General features: G+C 43.9%; 1 protein-coding gene across 1 annotated transcript in view; it reads right to left on the bottom strand.

Annotated features, from left to right (window-relative positions):
• COX10 (cytochrome c oxidase assembly factor heme A:farnesyltransferase COX10) overlaps window positions 1–16,402 on the bottom strand; it is a 113,838-nt gene that overhangs the window by 36,276 nt on the left and 61,160 nt on the right. The window contains exon 5 of the mRNA XM_071573810.1: window positions 3,796–3,866. Within this exon, the coding sequence (XP_071429911.1) occupies window positions 3,796–3,866 (71 nt within the window). The remainder of the gene's footprint in view (window positions 1–3,795; window positions 3,867–16,402) is intronic.

Below are 16,402 nucleotides of genomic sequence, written 5' to 3'. Positions count from 1 at the left end.
AAGATGGTTACGTCTCATTGCTCAAAGGGAACATTTTTTCAGAGCCTTACAAATTAAATAGGACATTGTAAAGCAAGCAGTCAATGAACTATCAGGTGCTGTTTGTCACAAATCTACCAACAGTGTCAGAAGGTTCCCTGGGGGCTCCAGAGGTGGGTTTGGGGCTGGTAAACAAGGCAAATGTACTCCAGTCACTACATTTAGCAGTCTCAGCTCTGCAGAGTCCTCTGTGTCAGTGCCTGTGTGGATTGTCCAGGCCAAATGACACAAAATACAGAGCAGAGGGACACTGAGCCTCTCAGTAACTGGTTCAGCTGTCAGAGTGATGCAATGTGGAGACAACTTCAAGTGATGGAGGACAATTGCTCTTCCAAATCCCATCCTTCCAAAGATCTTTGCTCAACTGGCTCCTGGCTCACAAGGAGCAATGGACAGGCCAAAGCTGCCCAACTGAGACACTTCTTGAGTGTCACCACTAAGACAGTGACACTGTTTCCAGCCAGACCTCCGAGGCCATGGTGACATCCACACCCCACAGTGCAGCCCTGGCCACAGAGCTTCTCTTTAAAGGCTACTGAGGTTCCTCACTGATGCCAAGGGAAGAAACTGCAAGTCCTCAGAAACTCATAGAACAGGTTGAGATGTGGGATTTGGGATCCACATGAATGCAGGGAAACAAATCCCCCCAGACAGGGGCTTGTGGTGCTTTCTCACATTGAAGGCTTCAGGCAGAAAGGAAGGGGAGAAATGCTGAAAGTGAAGTCAGTTAGAACTGACAGCTGCTCTTAAACCTAAACAGACTCAGGGCTGAGGCTGCAAATGGAGGACACAAAGTGAAACATTCTCTGCCAAAGGGTAACATTTCCCAAGCAGCCAGTTCTGTAAATTAGCCCATCTAGAACGGAGACTCCAGCTCATCCCAGGACAGGATGACTCACTAACTCCAAGGACCTCTCACTGGGGGTTACCAGTTTGATTCTGGCCTAAGCTCAAAGCATCTAAGAATCCTCTCTGCGATGGCACAACCTCTATAAAAACTCTCCCTGGCCTCAGTGCAGTTTCTCAGTGGGTAAGATTCACATCAAAGCCACCTCCAAAAGCCTTTCCAAGGAGCTGCAGAGCCCACATGATGGAGAGTTAAGAGTCTTCTCTCTCTTCAGAAGGGATCTCAAGCTCAGGACAAGAACTGCTACCCAAGGTGACCAGTTCTGTAACAAGGACTACGTCAAATAAACAGAAAGAAAGGAAAGATAGAAAAAAATAGGAGGGAAACCACAATATATTTACAAACAAAGCAAAAGAAGATGGATTAGAAAATGCTGCTTTGTTTGCACCAGACAGCACAGATGTTGTAATGCAGCAGAATTAAAAAAGCAGCAAATATTTCATGAAACGAAGCAACTAAAGAGAAGAAAATGTCAGAACTCAAATGTCAGACAAATTTTGGGCAAGAACTCTGTACATACCCCAAGCTCTCTGGATTTCTTCCCACAGCCAAGACACCAGTCTCGTACGTACTATTTATCCATCCCTGTCTCGTCTGGTTTTGACTGGTTTTAGCATAACCATTGACAGGTTTTATTTAATCAGCCAGGAAGGAAAGAGTTGAAGGAACACCAGGGAATATGTGGCAAAATGTACCAAGGTTAGATCACTTGCACTGGATTATTCTGCTCTGGCACAGTGCAGAAGAAATAACCCCAGCCAAGGCCTGCGTGTTCCACGGTCTGCAGGGAGCGAGAGCCGCATTATTCAAGGGAAGTGACACTTTAAAGAACTTTAAATTAGCTGTTGACAGTCAGGTAGATAGATTGAGGAGTGATTACACAAAGTCCCCAACATTACCATTTTGTGGTGAAAGCAAGTATGAAGTGGGGGAGAAGGAAGAAAAGCCATGAAATATGGGGTTTGCCAGTCTGTGGTGCTTTCAGATGACAGTCAAGTTCATTTAAGGACACTGGAAACATAAAATAAATGGCTTTCTCTGAATCAAAAGTTGACAGAAAGTTTCCTAGTTATATTTTTGACTCCAGAAGCACTGCAAGCCATGCTAGTAGACCATGATAAAAATAAAAAAAAATTATAATTAAAAAAAGTCCCCCCATCATCTTTCTTCCTAACAAGAAATCCCCCCATCATCTTTCTTCCTTCTCCCCGGGCTAATGGACCACATGGAAAGGAGCAGAAGTGCAGATCCCCTGAACTGCACACTTAAGCCTGACTTACTGTATGTACAACAGATGCCCTCACTGCAGTGGTCCCTAAAATATGTTTTTAAATAAAATTAACTCAACTCAGGAATCTGTAATTAGCACCATCTCCGAGAACAAATCAGAACAAGTTCATTGAAGTGCTCTAACTATTTACCATGAGAGTGAATTTACCCCCAAGGTTCACTTGACTATTTTGTCTCAATTTTCTTGTAATTTCATCTATCACATTTTTTTCAGTCCTCCAAAGGTGATGGATAAAACACAGAAATAAATAGGACCAACTGTTCGCTGAAGCCTAAGGGAAAACATAATTTTGTTATAAATAATCCTTGGCACAAATCATGGAAACGCAATACTAAAATTGTTTGTTGAATCATTTATGAATTGGGCCTTCAGTTTCAGTTTGCAAATAAGTCAGAGGTTTTTTCTTGATGTTCTTTTTCACTTTGCTTTTTTAGCTGGCAAACAGCCTTTGAGAGACTGAGCTGATACATAATCCAGAAAACAGAGGGAATGAAGGGGGTTTATTTTTTTTAAAGGAAATCCCTTTGCTAATGAAGGGCTTCTTTAGGGGGGAGGAATTTACTTAAGGACAATGATAAATTTAATGATGACAAATTTCTACATTAATTTCATAAGATGCCACAATTTTGAGTTTTCACCCAGCTAAACGTGGGCCAGGACAACCCAGGGCCTTAACAAACCACTGCAGAAAATGATTTGTAGATACCTCTGCTGGGAGTTTCAAATGAATATCTGTGATCCAAGAGATAAATGTGACTACTAAAAACAACATACGTTTTTGAGTTTGTTCTTAGATGGGGAATTCTGAAGATTTATTGTCACAACACGGAAGTTCAGTGGAACATAACTGTGCTGCCACACCATGCACAGAGTCAGCACATGAAAAAATACATAACAGAACAGGGGGAGCCCCTTATACCGAGCTGGGCTGGGGACTGATGGTCAGAAGAGCTCAGGCACAGCAGTCACCAGAAGGCTTGATCAGAAGGCTCACATCTTAGAGAGTTTATTCAAGATAGATAACAGACAGTTCTCACAGCTCATAGTAGAAGAAGTTAGTTCCTAGAAGTTCCTATTACATCAGTAGATCTGGATCTAACTGACTCTCACACAGTAATATCCACACCTTTATGCACTCTCACATCCAACATTCTATCACATAATTGGTTAACCAATTCCCCTTGCACACACCACAGCCTCTCATTGGTCACAAGCCACCACACACACTGCAGGTAGCTCTGTTCTCTTTAAGGTAGAACTCCAAACAGCTTTCCTTAAGGGATGCACTCACACTCACCCCTACATAACAGGAGGGGAAACTCAGCTGTCTTGAGAAATTCAGGATTTTACAGGACAGTTCATTGCCCAAACCCCTCACGTGAAAGCCACAAACAGGAAGAAATAGCAAAGAACAGAGAGGTGAATTTCTTCCTTATGACTTTTGTCTCTTAAGTTCTATTTTTTGTCATCTGAAGAGGGAGAGAAACTTGGAAACAGATAAAAGCAGCATGCAGGCTCCTTTCTCTCAGCCAGAGCAGGTGTGCATTGCCTTCCTTACCTGATCTGTCCTCGCACCAGCGGCCTGTTCTTTGTCCTGTTCATGTTGGAGTCAAACGGAACCTCAAAGAACTGTAATTAAAAAAAAAAAAAAGAAAGGAACAATCAAAATGAAAGGATCCTGGAAAGCATGCCATGCATGGAATGTCCTGTCTGCATCTGCAGGGGCTTTAATCTCTAGTTTTGAAGGTTCAGGGATACAATGAAAATGATGATTTTTGGAGCTTTGATAGTTTGCACTGACGCTTTTGGCATCCCCTTAGAAAGAAAATCACCTGGAGGACAAAAATAGTTTGCACAAGACTCCAAAAAGTTCATCATTTGAAGCAGAGTTTGATTCCAAGTTCTGCTCTCAGCAGGTCTGACACAGCTCTTGGACATACCCAATCACATACACACACACACACTTAATGGAATCATGGAATCATCACACTGGAAAAGACCCTCAGGGTCACCCAGTCCAACCACTAACCCAGCACCACCACCATTAAACCACATCCTCAAGTGCCACATCCACACAGGTTTTGAACACTTCCAGGGATGGTGACCCCACCACATCACTGGGCAGACTGTTCCAAAGCCTGACCACACCTGCAGTGAAGAAAATTTCCCAATATCCAATCAAAACCTCCCCTGGCACAACTTGAGGCCATTTCCTCTGGTCCCATCACTTGTTACCTGAGAGGAAAAACAAATCCCCACTTGGCTCCAATCTCCTTGGGAGCTGCAGAGACCAAGAAGGTCCCCCCTCAGCCCCCTTTTCTCCATTTCTCCAAACAGCCCTTGGAAATGTTTTACTTCTGGTCTTTAAAAGACAAACACCAAGGTTTTTTCCAAGACTATCTAACTTCCAAGAACCTATAACCCACCCCAAAATCAATCAACTCTTGTAAAACTCTTGTAAAAAACTGAAACTGCACCGAGCCTCCAGTTGGAGCAGCAGGGAGTGAACACACCATATGGTGTTATTTAATGTCACAACCTAATTTGACTTTCAACGTGGCCTATGGGAAAATTCAGGCAGCACTATCTGCCTGGAATTCCTGCAGACTTCTCTAGCATCCATTTTATAAGAATATTCCTGGAAAAGCTGAATGTACTTTGCCATCCAGACAACTCTAAAGCCACTCGGTTTTAGGGGTGCAAAATAACAGCACAAATAATAAGCAGAGATTTACTTACAGAAAGTGTAGGATGTATTTATACAAAGAATATTTTCTACTGACGTTATGTCTGAGGTTTTGGGGTAGGATCCCAGTTATGGTGAATATGTAGGAAAAGTACCACAACAAATCATAATTCCAAACACTCAGACTGACAGCAAGCTCAGTGTAGCCAAACTGCAGGCAGATTTTAGGTGATTATATGATAAACAATTACATGATAGAATCTATGTTATTCCAGCAAGCTGATTTAACATTTTATGCTACAAAAGACACCATTAACAAACATCTTCATTTTGACATGACTGGTCTTGCTACTTACTAGGGCTGCATTCCCAGGGGAACCTCAATGGACATGGAGCATTCAGAACCCTACAGGTGGACATCAAGGGAAAGATGCTCCATTTCTAGGCACATGGAACCACCTTTCCCATCTATTATCTTTGCTATATAACTGGGAATCTCTGCTGTTGCTGCTCCATGTTCCAGGCACAGCAGGCATTGGACATCCATGGATCCTCCTGTCTAACACAGCCCACAAAATGCTCCATACATTTTGCCATATAAAGGCATGGAAATTGAAAACATCAGTGCAGAATTTAATTACTAGTTTACATTCAATTCTCTAAAATTTTTTGCCTCCCTCTGTGTGGCAGAGCTGGCTGGTGGTTTGGATTCTGGAATCAGAGAATCATTTTGCTTGGAAAAGATCTGAAGACCATCAAGTCCAATCCTTGACCAATCACCACCCTGTTAATTAGACCAGAGCACCGAGTGCCATGTCCACACCTCTGGGGTGGGGACTCCACCACCTCCCTGGGCAGCCCCTTCCAATGCCTGACCACCCTTTCCATGAAGAAATTCTTCCTGATGTCCAACCTAAATCTCCCCTGGCACAACTTGAGGCCGTTTCCTCTTGTCCTGTGGTTGGTTTGCTCCCAGCAAACCTCTGTCTGGAGCAGCTGGAGGGATCACCCAACCCAACTACAATCCCTACCAATTCTCAAAGCCTTCTAATTTTATTATTGATATTCCTGAAGCAAACTCGGGCTGCTCAGCCAAGACTTTCTCACGTGAAGGAGGAGAAAGAAAAAGGGGTCATCTATCTTTTGCTGTGCCCAGGCACTGTGGCACAGCACTGGGCAGCTCTTCTGGCATTTTTAGGCAGGCATCTGACAAGGAATTTCTTGTTCACTGCTTGTTAGGGCTGATCTGCAGTGCTTGGGATCCCTCCCAGTGACCCTCGGAGTCAGTGGAGGCTCCAGGTTTGGAAGAAAAGCACTGAGGGATCCTTGGGGCAGCAACCAGAAGATGCAGCTCCAGCAGCTCATGCCAGAGGGACAGGTCAGATCTTCACACACACAACACTGCCCTGGAAGTGTTGAATGTTCCACAAGAAACCTCTGTAGGAAACAGCAAGGAGAACCTTTGGAGCAGGGAAAGAGCCCGTCTGGATCTGAAACCAGTGATTGCTCCTGACAGCTCAGCGTTTTGCTAATGGTTTGTTTCACTGTTACATTTCAGGGACAATTACAGTAAATGAAGAAAAAAATGTCACTTGACATCAGACTGGTAGAGCAATACAAGGGAAAAATTCTACAGAGCTCAAGTCTGTTCTCTGGAAAATATCTTGGGTATGCCTGGGGTTTTTTTAAGTCACAATTTTGATTTCTGTTTGCAAAGTTTGACTGCTTTGAGTTACTTCCAGTTTAAACTTGTGTGTCTGAGGAGATTCTGGCTCTTCTGAGAGTGTTTAAGCTTATGGATAAAGGTATCCATGTGCAATGGATAAAAATCAAAATAATTACAAGTTGTAAACTCAATGTGTCTCAAACACTGAAGGACTAAAATGAAGAGCAGTTGGACAGTCAACACCTGAAAGAATTTAAACTTGAGTTATCAGCACAGCCTGACAATGCCCCGCTCAGTGTATGAAATATTCCCATATATTTAATATAGTAGTCAACCTCTGAAGAGAATATAAATTTTGAAGAAGAATCTCCTCTGCTGACTTAAGTAGTCAAAAAATGTCTGTCTCCATTGTATACAGACACGGCTGCTCCTGAAATTAAGATTACTGCATGACTTAAGTCTGAATTTTCTCGCTTTTTTAAATCTGACATTCGGAATAATCTGTTCCTGTCAAGTGTACGCACGGAGCTACATTTCCAACCCAACTGCAGTTAAGGAAAATCCTTTTATTTGCAATGCCCCAGATTCTTTCACTGAGCTAGTTGCTATTACATGTCAGCAAGATGCCATTTATCAAACTTTTTTCCATTTTGCTCCCAGATGTTCAGTAAAAATTCTCTCTCCACTTGAAATTATTTTCCCCTGATATTCTAGAAAAACTCAAAAAAAAAAAAAAGTGCATCTCAAATATCATTCCATAGGAATGAAAGAGCGAAGTCAAACATATTATCTCATGCCAGGCCAACACAGCCCTGCCTGTTTGAGCAAAGAGTAAATTCAGTAAGATGACTCCTGGATAAATAAATATTTAAGAAGCACTCAAGAGGCTTTTTCCTTAGGAAGTCTGAATGCATCACTTCAGCTGGACACGGCAGAATATTATCTGCCCTTAGTATCTGGGAAGTTGGCCACCAAAAGGGCAGACACAGGGTTAAATCTACAGCATCTAAAAAGCCCTGAGTGACAAAACTTGGCAACAGCTCTGCAGACCCCAACCTAAATTTTAATCAGTATGCATGAACATTTAAAACATGATGATGGAAAAAAAAAAATAAATCAGGCCAGCCAGTACTTCGTGGTTTATTTCTCTGGCAGGCTCATCAGGCTCTTTGTGCAGATCTCATCTCGTTAATATACGGTAATTATATCTTAAACATCTCCCAGTTCCTGGAGTGGCTGTCACTTTACTGCTCAGAGCTGTTTACACCCAGGGGGTTTCTGTCCTTCAGCGTCTTCACGTTGCTTTCCACTTCGTTTTTAAGTAAAATGTTAAAGAACATTATATTTCAAGCTGCCTCCTGGATCCAGCAGTGCATGCAGAGGGTAGCTGAGCCCTCACACCTCCCAGGGGACTCACAGATTACTAATTTTATTAGGACTGAGCCAAGATTTCCATGGCATCACCCTGCAGATGCAGACGGCACTACGATACGCCGGCGCTTCCAGGACTAACGACAGGGAAAGGTGAGAGGGTGTCCCACGTCTTCCCAGAGTGACCTCTTGCTCCTTCCATCAGTTCAAAGAATCACAGAATACCCTCAGCTGGAAGGGACCCACAAGGACCATCCAGTTCAACTCCTGGCCCTGCACAGACACCCCAACAATCCCACCCTGTCCCTGAGAGTGTCACCAAACACTCCTGGAGCTCTGGCAGCCTTGGGGCTGTGCCCACTACCCTGGGAGTCTGTGAAGAACACCAACACCACCTATTAACTTTTCCAAGACAGTGACCTGACTATTTGCAGTTAATTAGGCCAGTGGAGCAGAGAGAAAGCCCTGAGCACAGGCTGCATTTGCCATCCATGGTCATTCTTGCAGGAGAAATTGTAACTACTGAACTATGACAGCCCAACACCTCAACTCCTGTTCACACAGAAACACCAATAGAGTGCACTTAGAGGAACAATATGCCATGGAGTTTATCAAACAGATCAGCCACACTCCAGCTAATAAACATCTCTCATGGACCACTCTGGATTTAGAGTGTATCAAGCACCAGCCTGGCCCCCAGCCAGGCCCAGCTCTAATCGGTGCCACGTGGTGGAAACAGCGGCGGCTGGAACAGGCAACCAGCGTGCCATGTATTGACATAACATTTTACTCTAGTGCTAAACACATATTTACAGCAGGACTGATAATCCCCAGAGTCTAAAGACAGAATGGAACCCTGCTATTAAAAGACAATTTAATTCAAGGCAACTCAGAGCTCCTCCCCTTGCAAAACCACCCCAGGCTTCCATGTGCCCTTTGCCAGCAGAACTGCCCTCTGGATCTGGGGATTTCTCTCAGAAGGGCAGTTCAGGTGAACCTACAGCACTAAGGAGTGAAATAGTCACCTCCTCCTGCCCTGAAGTGCTGCTGGGCTCCAAAATCCTCTGTGTCTTGTACTGCATGAGGAGATGGAGATGAGCTGCACGCAGTGGCCAAAGCTCCTCCTCAGCTAAAATCTCCTGGTACACCCAAGCAAATATTTTAACACCATATAAATAAACCCCAGCACAGCTGGACTCCCCACCTGAGCACTCCACTCAATACCTGCAGCCAGGGGGAAGCTGGGCTGTGTGGGGCCAGTCCTGCAAACATTGGTCTTGTTGAATTAGGTTCTTCTGGGGTTCTCTCAATTCCCCTGGGCTACAGTAAGCTCTGAACCTCTTTGGTTTTCTTTGGTAGTGCCCAAGAGCAAGCAGTTAATCAGAAACACCACTGGAACTCACGCTGGAAACCAAAAAGGTGCAGGAATCCAGGAGTGAGTGGACCAAAACCTGGTGGAGAGCACAAGGGCAGAGCAGAGTCTGGATACCTGGACAATACCCTGAGGTTTCCTGGGAAGGTGACACAAAGCCAGTACTTCAAATTCATCAGGTTTCAGCACTGATCTTTCACATGAAGTCTCCTGATTTTCCCAGGCAGCCAAAGGAAAGCTGCTGTGAGCAGCACTGGAAACCCATCAGACCACGAAGCGTTGAGTTCCTGCCCTTCCCCTCCATATTACCTAATTATTTCTATTCCTCATGTTTTCAGTGATTTATCTTACATTGTCATAAAGTAATATGTAATTACATAAGCAGAGAAGAAAAACATAACATATAATTTATGGTAAATAAGATCAAAGCCAAGATTATTATTATAGGTTTCCTTCTGGTTTCCTTTCAATCACTTTTATATGAAAACAACAAAGAATAATTAAAGCACATTACAAAGGTCTTTTTACTCAATTGTACACAGATGTGAGGGAAAAAAATGCAGAGGGAAGGATTTTCAAAAGCACTCCTGCACTGATCTAACATGATTCTCACTGAAGTCAATGGCAGTTTGACTTCAATGAGAGCACACAGACCAACACTGAGTGATTCCGAAAATCCCACCCTAATTGTACAAACAAGGGGAGGCTTTAGAGATTGCTGGCTTGGAGATTGTATATTTGAGAATCATAAAGGGCACACAGCACCTGTTTGTCTTCAAGATATGAAAATAAAGGAAGGCAAATATTTTAAGGATTAGAAATAGCTTTTTCTTTTTTTCTTTTTTTTTTTTTTAAGGCAGTATCTGAAAACCCTCTGGCTCTGCAGTTCCCAATCTTGCTATAGATCTGCTTTAATATTTTCCATTTCAAACGGGATTCTAATTAAAAACAAGATTGATGCAAGCCTGAACAATGTTGCTTACAGATAGAGGAGGGCAGTGAAACCCCAGACTGTCCCACAAACCCACAAAGCTCTGCTACAGAAAACATCTGCCAGTTTAACTTATATTTTTTTCCCACAAAAGACACATTCCTCTTATTAGCCAGCATTTAGAAACTCATTGCTCTGTACAGGGAACAGAACAGGAGGAAATTGCAAAGAAAATGTTGATACTTGTCACTTCAGAAACGTATTTTCAGGATGGAGAAGGCAAATACTCCCAGACTTCAATGAGCAGTGATGTGTCACCTCAGCCTGACCTGCAGTGCTGGCTCTGCTTTTCAGAGCTCAAGAGGTGACATGTTGTTATTCCCTTAACCACTCACAAGTGTGTGACTTTCCAGGGATGCCCAGAGACACCCCCTGCTCCCAGAATGTTGCATTTTTTATGTTTTAAATTGCAGTTATTTCAGTGCCCTGAAGTGGCAGCAGGGCAGGAGCTGCTGGCACACCTGGCACACTGCTCTGTGTTTGCCTTCAGCTCATCCAAATCCCTCCAGTGGCTCTGACCGACAACACAAGCGGTCACTGAGCTCTTGCAGCTCTTCATCAGCACTTCAGCCAAACAAGATGCTTTGGAGATATCACAAGTGCCATTACAAGGAGCTTGAAAAGCAGGAGTGTCCCAGCAGGGTGGTCCTTACTTTGCTGCTCCATCCATGGGACTTGTCCAAACAGCGAGGGGTCAGGACAAAGGAGAGGAGGATGGACACACCTTTCAACAGGCCACTGGCACCTGGGATGACCCACGGGCTCTGCAGGTGTGGATGAGCTTGTGGCACATGGGGAAAAGCAGTGAGGGTGGAAAGAAATTCCCTGGGACTGCCCACATGTGTCCCAGCCTACTGCAGTGAGCAAGGAATTAACAGTAATTAAGGGACCTGGGGGTGTTTAGCCTGGAGGAGAGGAGGCTGAGGGGAGACCTTATCACTTTCTACAACTCCCTGAAAGGATGTTCTAGCCAGGTGGGGATTGGTCTCTTCTCTCAGGCAACCAACAGTAGGACAAGAGGGCACGGGCTTAAGCTCTGCCAGGGGAGGTTTAGGTTGGATATCAGGAAGAAATTCTTTACAGAGAGAGTGCTCAGGCATTGGAATGGGCTGCCCAGAGAGGGGGTGGATTCTCCATCCCTGGAGGTTTTTAAGGTGAGACTGGACATGCCATGATCTGGTAATCAAAGTCAGGTTGGATTAAGGGTTGGACTTGATCTCAGAGATCTCTTCCAACCCAACTGATTCTATGATTCTATGACTGCATGTGGTCTTCAGTTCTATGAATAATTTCTAATTAAATAACAGGGCATTCACACTAAAATACTTTCTCTATTCAACCCCACAAGTACCATTTTTTTCCTGTCTTCCATCTTAGAATCCGATTTTCTAGCACCAGTGCACAAAAAACCAGCTCATTCAATCTCATTTCTTCAATGTACCTGATGCCCAAGACTTGAAATGAGAGAAAAGATGTGAATCTCCTGGTTTAGCAAATGAAAAACAGGTTGGGTGACCACTGATGAGCCTGGCTCTGCTTACAAATCAGATTTTGCTAAGAAGATACCGTAACAAAAATGAAATGATAATAACAATAAAACCAGGCTTTAATAAGCTGTTCAGTCTTGAAATCTGCTGACTTTGTGAGCCACTTCAGGAGTGTATTCCCGAGGCCTCCCGGAGGTCAGTCACAGCTCCAGGGAAATGCAGGCTGGATTCCACAGACAGGCTTCACCTCGTGTGATCCACCTTGGAGAAACAACTTCCATGGGAAGAAACAGCTTCCTGGCCAGCTGCCAGAGGCTGCTAATAATATAAAATATTCACCATCAACAAGTCCTTTTTATTTAGCACAAAATTAATGCATCCATAAACGAAGCTCCTTAATCCAGGTCTTCAACCTGCCCCACCTTCAGGAGGGAATTTACCCATTGATGATGCATTTGGACTCTTTGACCAAAGGAGGCAATATCCAAGTGTAAGATGTGCTGCACTGAAAGCCTTCCCAACTTTTTCTTATGGATTTGATCACCACTGGGCTCTTCCTTTTCAACTTAAAATGAAAAGTGCTAAAAAATGTGTTTTGGCTACACAAACACCTCGTGCCCTTCCCTTGTGCTCCCCCAACCAACTACACCCACAGAACAACCTGATCTGGCCAAAAATACAGCTGATTTCCCTCTCATCTTTGCATTTTTTGACCTGTGCCAGTGGATCAGGTCACCCTGGACATGGAAACAGGAGAGGGAAAGGGTGAAACTGCGACTCAGCTCCCACCCCTGTGCTGGTGTATCCTGTACCCCAGGAGAGAGGCAGCCTCACAGTGATGTTCCTCCCACTGAGGGGTTAAAGTGTTCCCTTTCTCCAGGGTCTCAGAGACAAGGCAATGAACAACATTTATCTGGGTTGTGCTGCCCTGCTGTAAGAAAGTAAAACTTCACCTCCTCACACACACTTGGACAACTGATCACCCCAAATCTGCCCCTACCCCTGTAAGATTTGAACTCTGAATTATAAGCAGATGTCAGAGGCATCTGACATCCATAACATGCTTTCCTCAGGAACTATTTTATTTCTATGTATTTTAGGAACCATTATTAGAGGTTGAAGTAAAATACCACCTTTATGCCTTACCAAAATACCCCCAGAATCACTTCACAAGGCCATTTTCTCCAAGAGATTCCTTTGCATTAAATCATATTTGTCACGACGCCAACACGCCATCGGCGCAATGTATAATTTAAAAAACAAACAAAACTTCAAGTAACAACCTCTTGCTGAAGATAGGAATTGCACAAGGTCAGGATCTGGTTTAAGTTACTTTATGTCCTAAAATACACCAGGCCAGGTCCTCTGGACACGGTGCAGCTGCTTTGAGCAACACTGCAGATAAAATCCGATACTGAAGATGGCTTAGACAAATTCCTGTGGTGGAATAAAGTTGTTACTCAGGAACTCCTGGGGAAGTATTTCTGCTGCCCACAATGCAAGTGCTTAAGACAAGCAGGAGATTCAGAGTCAACCAGGAGACATGAGGAGTGAGAACAGAAACAGGAGCTGTAAAGCCTTTATTTCTTGCAGTGACCACAGCGGGATCCTGAGCTCCTGGCTTAGGCAGGGCTGTTGTGGAAGGGGCAGGTAACTCCACAGCCCTCCAGACCCCCAGTATCAGCTGGTTTTCAGTCTCCTGTGACCACTAGAGAGCTATAAAACCAAGCAGCCTCCCTGTGCTCTGCTCTTGCCCAGGAGATTAGGGCAGGGAAGTGGGAAGGTGTGACTTAAATCACTTCCACACGTCTCCTGGCTCCAACCCATGTGTCCCAGATCCAGGTCATTTTAATCAGCTTTTTATAAATTGTCACTCAAATGATAAGAATACTAATCCACTGCAATGTGCTTCCTGCCAGGCACCCGAATATTAATCCATAAACTGTTCTCTTATATCACAGGGAGATGTGTTGGCTTTAACTGCTCATGGCTGACACGTCCTGTTAGTGAGGCTTTTCTTCTTACAAGACAGACAAAAGTAGCCCCGTACATAAAGCAGCAGCCTTGCCTGCTCTTGGCTAGGGAAAGGTTATTTATGTAGGTGCAAACATCTAAATTACTTATTCAAAATATTTTTCAGTTTGGGAAATAAATTAGTTTTTATACTTGAATTTTCTGGCACCAGAATTTGCTGCGGTCCAGCTGTGCTTGGCAAAAGGAAAATCTACAGCTCCTTCTGGCCAAGATATTAAAACACTCAAACCCCCAAAACCCACAAGGAATGAAATGTGGGAATGCTGTAACAAAGCCAGTAAAAATGGCTAAATGGGAACAAGGGTGTGAAGTGGCATCAGCCTGTCCTGACGTGCCTGAGCAGGATAACATTGTCCAAGTGCCACGGAGCCGACCTGCTCCCCTCACCCACAGCTCAAACCTCTTAGTGAAACCATTCCTTGGGAATTATTCCTTTAAAGTGTTAGGAGTTGACATCAGGGAGAGTTTCAAGTCACATGGGAATCTACCAGGTCTATAGGAGAGACTTTACAAGCATCCCCTTCAAAATAAAATTTAAACCCCCAACTTTTCCCTGTTGTTGCACTGTCTGAAAAGAGAATAAGTGATCTGTGTGTGGGATTTTAGGATTTACAGTGTTGGCAAGAGAACAGCCTCATCTCTCCTCTCCACCATGTGCTCTCAGGGCCAAAAGAGCCCAGTTTGTAACATTCTGAAGAGTTTTAAATGTTAGGAGAGAGTATCACAGGCACCTTGATGAGGGCAATGTTGGAAATTCATTTATATGACAAGAGTTTTATTTCACTTTAAATCTTAGAAATAAAGCAAATTAAGAGAAATCCCTCTCCTCTCTCCCATATGAGTAGAACTTGAGAGAAAGCTGCCAACACACACGTATTACATGTATTATTTTTCTATTAGTGTCACAAATTGTGATGCCATGTGTGTGACATTTTCAAGGCATTCTCTTCTCCCAGGCCTATCACAACTCAGCAGATCAAAAGACAAAGAGGAGCTCACAAGTATCTCTGTATGAAGCTCCTGCTCAAGCCTCAGGATTTTGCTAATAGTAGGTTAGTTCTGGTAAGGGATTTTTCTTCATTAAAACATGAGTTTATGCAGAATGTGCAGCTCTGCCAAATAAAATAACGAGGTACAATATAACAACAGATGTCCAAGGTGTAGTTAATCACTGAGCACCAGCTCTGCAGTAAGATCCAGTAACCACCTTCTGTTTTAGAAGCCAAATGCACAAACTGAGCCTGTGAACTGGGGATGACCATCATTATGTTTCTGCTCAGGGCTGGAGGACAAACCTGTCCACTGAGAAGTCACGTTACAAAGACATCCCAAACCCATAATTAGGTCTCACCTTTCCTTCCCCTTCATTAAGAATGAAAGTGAAGCAAGAGGCTCACGATGACCCATCAGAAAGCACAAACACCCAAACCTGTTGGAGGGGCATCACACCATCCATCTTTCTAGAGCTGTCAAGGGATGTTTGTCATTCCAATACTGCTTGCATCTCCCAAATGCTGAGATAACACACCCATCAATCTCAGACAGAGTTAAAAGAGGAGTTGAAAAATAAATAGTTCTGAGTCATGTTACTAAGAGGGATTCCACACACTATTAATTTTAGCTTGGAAACCAATTAAGACACCAAATCAGCATTACCTCCCTCCTTTTTAAGGTATAATGACCCATTCGCTTGCCTAAATTTATTTATTTTGTGACAGTGATCCTTTCAAAAGCTTTAGAAGCTTAAACAACATTAATTTTAATCCTGGCTTCTGGCAACAGGAACATGTTTGCCAAAAGGCAGTCAAAGATATAGAGGAGACAGGATGATTTTCTCTCTCTTAGAAGGCCATTCTTAAAATAAAAGAATGACAAGAAACATAATGACATATAAGCAAAACCTGTCTTAAGCAGGGCATGAGCATCACTAAATTGGTGCTTTCCACTCAAAACCTGGGGCAGCCTTTGTCCCTTTCAACCCTCTGTGGCTCCTTGCCCACGAGTGCAGCTATGGCAGCACCTCTCCACATCAAAGGGACTGTGCAAACCTGCACATTCCTGCTCCAGAAAGGTTATTAAAGCAGGAACTCCCTGCCCAGCCAAAGGGCTCAGGCTCCCAACTCGTGCAGCTCATGCCATGGGTATTACCAGAGCAGTGAACTCCCAGCAGTGTTCAATATTGACACAGAAATGCCACTCTTGTCTTCCAGGTGCCTCAAATGTCACCTTTGTTTGCAAAGTGCAAGCCCAATATGAATTTTTCTGAGTATCTATTGGGGAAAAAAAAACAACCAGCTGGGCACCTCAGTGGCCTGATTTCCCCTGGGGGCCAGTATAGAATCATAGAATGGATTGGGTTGGAAAAGACCTCCAAGATCATCAAGTCCAACCCTTGGGCCAACTCCAGTCCCTTTACCAGATCATGGCACTCAGTGCCACGGCCAAGCTCAGCTGAAAAACCTCCAGGGATGGGGAATCCACTCCCTCTCTGGGCAGCCCATTCCAATCCCTGAGCACTCTCTCTGCAAAGAAGTTTTTTCTCATCTCCAGCTTCAGTT

This window comes from Pithys albifrons, chromosome 19, assembly GCF_047495875.1.
Source record: "Pithys albifrons albifrons isolate INPA30051 chromosome 19, PitAlb_v1, whole genome shotgun sequence".
Lineage (NCBI taxonomy): Eukaryota > Metazoa > Chordata > Aves > Passeriformes > Thamnophilidae > Pithys > Pithys albifrons.
Note: the sequence above shows the minus strand (reverse complement) of the source record. Positions and strands in the feature narration are given on the sequence as shown.